This window comes from Diospyros lotus, chromosome 15 (genome assembly GCF_014633365.1).
Source record: "Diospyros lotus cultivar Yz01 chromosome 15, ASM1463336v1, whole genome shotgun sequence".
NCBI lineage: Eukaryota > Viridiplantae > Streptophyta > Magnoliopsida > Ericales > Ebenaceae > Diospyros > Diospyros lotus.
In genome coordinates, this window is record NC_068352.1 from 26,294,515 (window position 1) to 26,300,446 (window position 5,932).

General features: G+C 31.6%; 1 protein-coding gene across 1 annotated transcript; it reads right to left on the reverse strand.

Moving 5' to 3' along the window:
* Positions 1–55: 55 nt before the first annotated feature.
* Positions 56–2,397, reverse strand: LOC127791342 (probable terpene synthase 9). Its single transcript, XM_052321144.1, has 7 exons — positions 2,246–2,397; positions 1,920–2,172; positions 1,402–1,777; positions 1,056–1,274; positions 806–944; positions 445–693; positions 56–349 (listed from the first exon to the last, which is right to left on the reverse strand). Exons 1-7 carry the CDS (start codon positions 2,384–2,386, stop codon positions 56–58), a joined length of 1,671 nt encoding a protein of 556 aa, XP_052177104.1. The 5' UTR covers positions 2,387–2,397.
* Positions 2,398–5,932: the final 3,535 nt, after the last annotated feature.

The window sequence follows — 5,932 nt, forward strand, 5'->3', positions numbered from 1 at the left end:
TGCAGGGTTTTCTAATGTTTATACATACTTTATTAGAAAACGTCTATTTAATTGATTATTTAATCAGAATTGGTTTCACAATTAACGAGATCAAATGATCTTTGATGGCTCCAACTGATGTGCCAATCCCATCTCCCCGCAGGTAGATAAGTTGAGCAGTCCTAGCCATGTTCAAACACATCTTTACTAGGGATTTAGCATGATTATTTCTCGCACTTGCCTCGTTAAGTTTCCTCCATGAAAATCCCATGAGCCCTTTTATATGCTCTCTTGCTTCTTCTTCAGACACTCCCTCCTCGATCATGTAACACTGAATGGACTTTGCTGCATCCCCTCTCATGATCTCAGCCTTCAAAGATGGACAAAAGACAGTCTGTAACTTGTTCAATAATGCTTAGAATAATTGAACATATTATGTGTATGTGCTTAAGCTTAATTAATTACCTTTGAAGTACCCAAATCATTGCTTAGTCGAGCTATGAGGGATGACCAGTAAACTACATCAGAGCAAGCTTTGAAGCTGTCAACAGAAGGTCTGGTTATGGCGGATCCTAGCAGTAGATAAGCATGGGCTATGGCTGCTTTACCACCCACTGAATTCCATCCACTTTCTAAGTATTCCTTCAGGGTTGGAGTGTACCCATTGTAAAACCATTGCGCTTCAACCAGATATGATCTGCAAAGATTTGCCCACTGCAACACTAATGCTTGCAAGTTAGATCTCAAATTTAGGCTTTTCTAATGAAGAGATCAAGCAATTAATTAGTATAGATTTAAGACAATCTAAATTTGTGCTTCTTGTTACCTCTTCCTTGATGAAGGGGATCACATTCAAGCCATGTTCTGTCAGAGCATCCCGAGCAATTTCATTTCCAAAGTTGAACATGGCCAAGTAGCATATCTTCATGTAATCGGGAAGGTGATCTGTGGCCTTCCCGTCCCATCTGATCGAATCAATGAAAAGAAAAGGAGGGGGGAAAATAGAGAGTGTTTGAGTTAGTTCTGTATAAAGAATAGTCGAGCTCTTACTCTATATATATATGGCATTGCCATACCGGTTCACTGCATCGGTGAAAAGTTGAAGCTCATCGAGTGATCCATAGATGTCATACATGTCATCTATTGCTGTTAGTATACAGATAAACTTGGTGAGGCCTATCCTGCATTTGGAGAACTTCGGCTCAAAGATTATCCCCATCGCCCACAAATAGTTCTCCATTAGTCGATCCCTCGTGAAGCTAAGCTTTGCATTCAAGCCTGTGCCCAACCACCACCTAACAACACAAAATCGTAATCTATTCTATGTTAGATAAATTCGTTGATTGAGTCAATTTTTATTTTATTATGGGATCGTGGACCTAGATCTACGTTATTGTGAGCCCAAACTCAATGTGAACTTACTTTATTAAGTCCTTCACTTCTTTCTGATGCACTGATTGCACCAGATTGTAATCCAACTTAGCAAATTGCAGCAACAATGAGTTTTCTGTGCTGTTCACTCGATAGAGATCGATGAAGCTTCGCGCTTCCAATCTTGTCATCCTCCACCGGAGGGGGATTTCCAGGGACTTTTGAATTTGTTTCCCCAGCTTACTGCCTTGATCCTTCTTTGCAAATGCTTTCAGATGTATGAGACTAAAATTCTTGGCTTCTTCCAAATCATGTTCCCCATCAACTCCATAGTGTGAAGCTTCGTACAGACTCAGAAGACCTTCTGCCTCTTTGCTTAAGCTCTCCATGAATCTCCCATCACTGCCTTTGAATTTGGTGAACACAGCTAATTTGATGGAATGAAGAGTCGTCTCAGAATATTAAATGAAGAGTCGTTTAGGAACATGAAAAGTACTTAAAATGCATGAGGTGTAAGTGTGTTCTGTAGTTTTTATGGTGTGTTTAATGTGTGACAAAGTTCGATTAACCTGAGCTGACGGGGTATCCATGTTCTCTTAGAAGCCGAAATTGCAGCGAAGCTATGGAAAGATTGCTACTGCCACCACCTCGAACAAGGCCAATAGTCTCCTCAATCTCTTCCTCAAAATGGTATGCCATGCCTAGACGTTGCATTGAATCCACAAGCTTTAACTGAGCTGGAGCTTCAAATTCTTTCGTGGGTTTAAGCAAGCTTCTGATTTGTTGCTTCAACGCCTCTAATTTACAGCCATGGATCTCATACTGCGAGGAAAAAAAAAGAACAGTTCAAGCAAATCAAATGCCAAGAAAGTTTGAGAAGGGCTGGACTAATTACTGTATAGGATGTGTTTAATGACTCCACGAATTTGGGATCCCAAATGCTTGGATGGTAGTTTGCGGATCGTCGACGTTCATTCATTTGAAACTCATTCTTGGGCTTAAAGTAACGATTGGAATGAACAGTTGAGTTCATCATTCTCAAAAACTTCAAACGAACACGGCAAGAAGATCCAAGAGAGGGTGTGATTGATTTATAGGGCATTGCGGGCTCAAGGCCGGGCCCCAAAAATTGAGAAGAGCACGTAAGTGAGAAAAAATTAATTTAATTTGATAGAAGTTGGTATCAAATAGTGTATTTTTCATATTAATAAGAAATTATATCAAATAATTTTTTTATATTAATTTAGTTTAATGCAAAAGACAACTTACCTAATTTAGAATAATATAAAAATTATAAATGAGAAAGGATTGTCATGATCATGGGCGGTGTGAACAATTTAAATTTATAAATAAATTTAGAGTTATAATTAGATAAACTGTTATTATATTACATTTATATGTTAAATTTATTATAATCTATTTTCTCTTCCTGAAGACTAGATGAGATAAGATATTTAGTTTTCAACAAATTTCAATTTATATACTTCATCCGTTGGATGATAGATCTAATCTAATTTTTAGTAAAAATAAATTTAATCTATTTATAGACCTAAATCTACTGTTCATGTAATACTCAACGTAATTAAAGTGTTTTCATAATTTGAAAAAAAATTATTTAAATCTTAAATTTTTTCTAAAATATGGCATACTCTCAATATTGATGTTAGATTTATTTTCAAAATAAAAAGTTTTAAAAGAAATTATAACCATAAAAATAGAAACATCACTCCCGATACTAATTTTTATAAAAAATGTAAATTCTTTTTCAAATATATGGATAATTTATAAAATACTATTAATCATTTCAGTTACTCTAAATTTAGCAATAAGAAATTTGTTAAAATTAAAATTAATAAAATTTTATTTACATTCAATTATGTAACAAAAAAGATTAACTAGTTTGACTATATTATCAATTGAAGAAGATTTATTTTCTAAACTTAAGTACAAAAATTCATTTAAAGATTTTGCATCCCAAAAAATAAGAAAAATAAAATTTTAATAAATTTTATTATTTATTTATATTAATAAAATATCACTAAAATAATTCTACTCGCTTAGTCTCAAGCGGGCTTGATAGGGGTTTACTTTTGGGTGGGGATGAATCACCCTGTAAGAAGAGTAAAGAAGTGGGAGATGATAATGAAGAGTACAAAGAAGTCAAGTAGCGTAGCGTATTGATCTTCTATATGGATTACAAAAGGTGTAGTGTAGGTGTGCATCTAGTGTAGCAAGGGCTAAATTAGAATTCTGTAGATAACTTTGGTTTTTACATGGCTGCCATTCTATTCCTTTCCCAATTACAAAAATGCCATTATCCTTTGTAAGGCTCCGTCTCTACTTTCACCTCCTGCTTCTTTCCTTGGTCTGGAGTCGAATTTGCGGGACTCCTTCTGTTTATCTCATTTAATTTGTGAAACTCCCCATCTTCTCTTGTCCAATATTTTAAAAATCGGATCGGATCGGCCGATCGAACCGATTTAATCGGGAACTGATGGTTTATCCAGTCTGATTTAATTTAAAAAGTTAAATGTCTTTCAACCCAGTCAAAACCGATCAAAATCCAGTTGGACCGATGAACCGGAAACTGGATTGATCCCAATTTTTTCACCCCTCACTCATTTTTAAATTTTTAATTACTAATTAATTCTGTAATAACATATATAACAATTATATATAAAATATTAGTTATATATTAGTAAATAATAACATTTCTTATAATAATATATAGAATATTAGTATTTTAAATATATATTAATATATATATTTAATATATATTATTTATTTATAAAATATATATGACATCATCCAGTCAGACTACTCCGATCTAATCGCTCGGACCAATTGACCCGTGACTTAATTAATAGCCCAATTCACACTACAACAAATTTTGGATTAAGAGACATTTAAGAATGCCTTAATAGATAGTTTATTGGGGCATTTTAACTATTAGGGCATTAATAATAATGTCGCGTGTAATTGTACCCCGAAAACGTATTGAGGTACTTACAAATGCCTAAAAAATAACTATAAATTTAAGTTTGTTGCGATACTTAAAAATACTTCAAAAATCACTATAAATTTATTTTTCATATCCTCCACAAGGCCTTCTCTTAACTCTAACTTATTTTTCCCTCAACTCGAACCCTAAACCTTTTCTTCTTCTCGCACACGCATGACCACCTAATCTACACATCATCTTATTAATATATGTGCCTATGTTTATTTTATAGTATATTTAAGTTTCATTAGAATTATTCTATTGGGACACTTAGGGGGCATTTGGTACATGAGAAATTTTAACATTCTTGAGAATGTTAGGTTGGGAATCTGTATTCTCATGTCTGGTATAATTTTTTATAAAAATAATTTTGGGAAATAGGATTCTTAGGAATGATTTTTAAGCAACTTTCCCACAAAAAGATTTTCATGGGGGGTTGGGAATCCAAGTTTCCCATGGATTTGAGAATGTTTTTAACAAATAAAAAAATCAAAACACCCATTACCATTTTATAACCCCATACAAACATATTATATATATTATATTATTTATTATAAAATATTATATATATTAAAGTAAATATTCATACAAACATATATATTATTATATATATACACACATGCATATATATACATAATGTGTAAAAAAATAACAATTTTTTTATTTTTTAAAGATATTGTGGGTCCCAATATTTTATATAGTAGAAGAAATTTATCATTTTTAAATAAAAAATTAAATAAGGGTAATTTTGGAAAAAGAAAATGAATTCCTAAGAATGTTACATTTAAACCAAACATAAGAATGTAAGATTCTAAAAATGTTTAATAACATATATAACAATTATATATAAAATATTAGTTATATATTAATTAATAATAACATTTCTCAAAATAATATATAGAATATTAGTATTTTAAATATATATTAAAATATATATTTAATATATATTATTTAATTATAAAATATATATAATATTATCCAGTCGGACCACTCCGGTCTAATCGGTTGGACCAACTAACCCGTGACTCAATTAATAGCCCGATTCACTCTTCGGTCCAGTTTTTAAAACATTGCTATTGTCTTGTCCCGTCCCAATACCTTCTTGTCAATGTGAATAATGTGAAGTTGAGAGTTGGTATCTGTTTCCGTCAAATGAGTTGGCTTGTCACGTGTTTTATATGTGTTGCTAATCAATCACAATAAAATAATTATATTATTAGTTAAATAATAATTATATTTATAATATTACAATTATTATAATATTATATTTAAATTAATAATAGAAAAATATTAAAATAATAAAATACTACGTAAGAAAAAATAAAAGCACAATAGTAGTTAAATGGATGATAAAACCGAGGCCTTTGTAACAGAGTTATCTTAAAACAGATTCGTCGTCTCACCAAAAGTGCTAAATGATAATTGACATTTGTTTCTCAGAATACAACGATTTACAGATAAAAAAATTAACACAAACTTCAGAGTCTAATAGCAAACTAGAACACTATTAAAACTAAATGAGTATGAAAATTTTTAAAAAATAATTTTACTAAAAATTCTCTTATTTTTTTCAATGGAGGA

Bases quoted from the DNA above. Each gene is read 5' to 3' on its own strand.
- LOC127791342 (XM_052321144.1), bottom strand. From the start codon at position 2,386: ATGATGAACTCAACTGTTCATTCCAATCGTTACTTTAAGCCCAAGAAT. The intron at 945-1,055 runs GTATGGCAATGC...TGATTCGATCAG, and splicing joins TTCACCGATGCAGTGAACCG to ATGGGACGGGAAGGCCACAG. The intron at 694-805 runs GTAACAAGAAGC...TTAGTGTTGCAG, and splicing joins TCCCCTTCATCAAGGAAGAG to TGGGCAAATCTTTGCAGATC.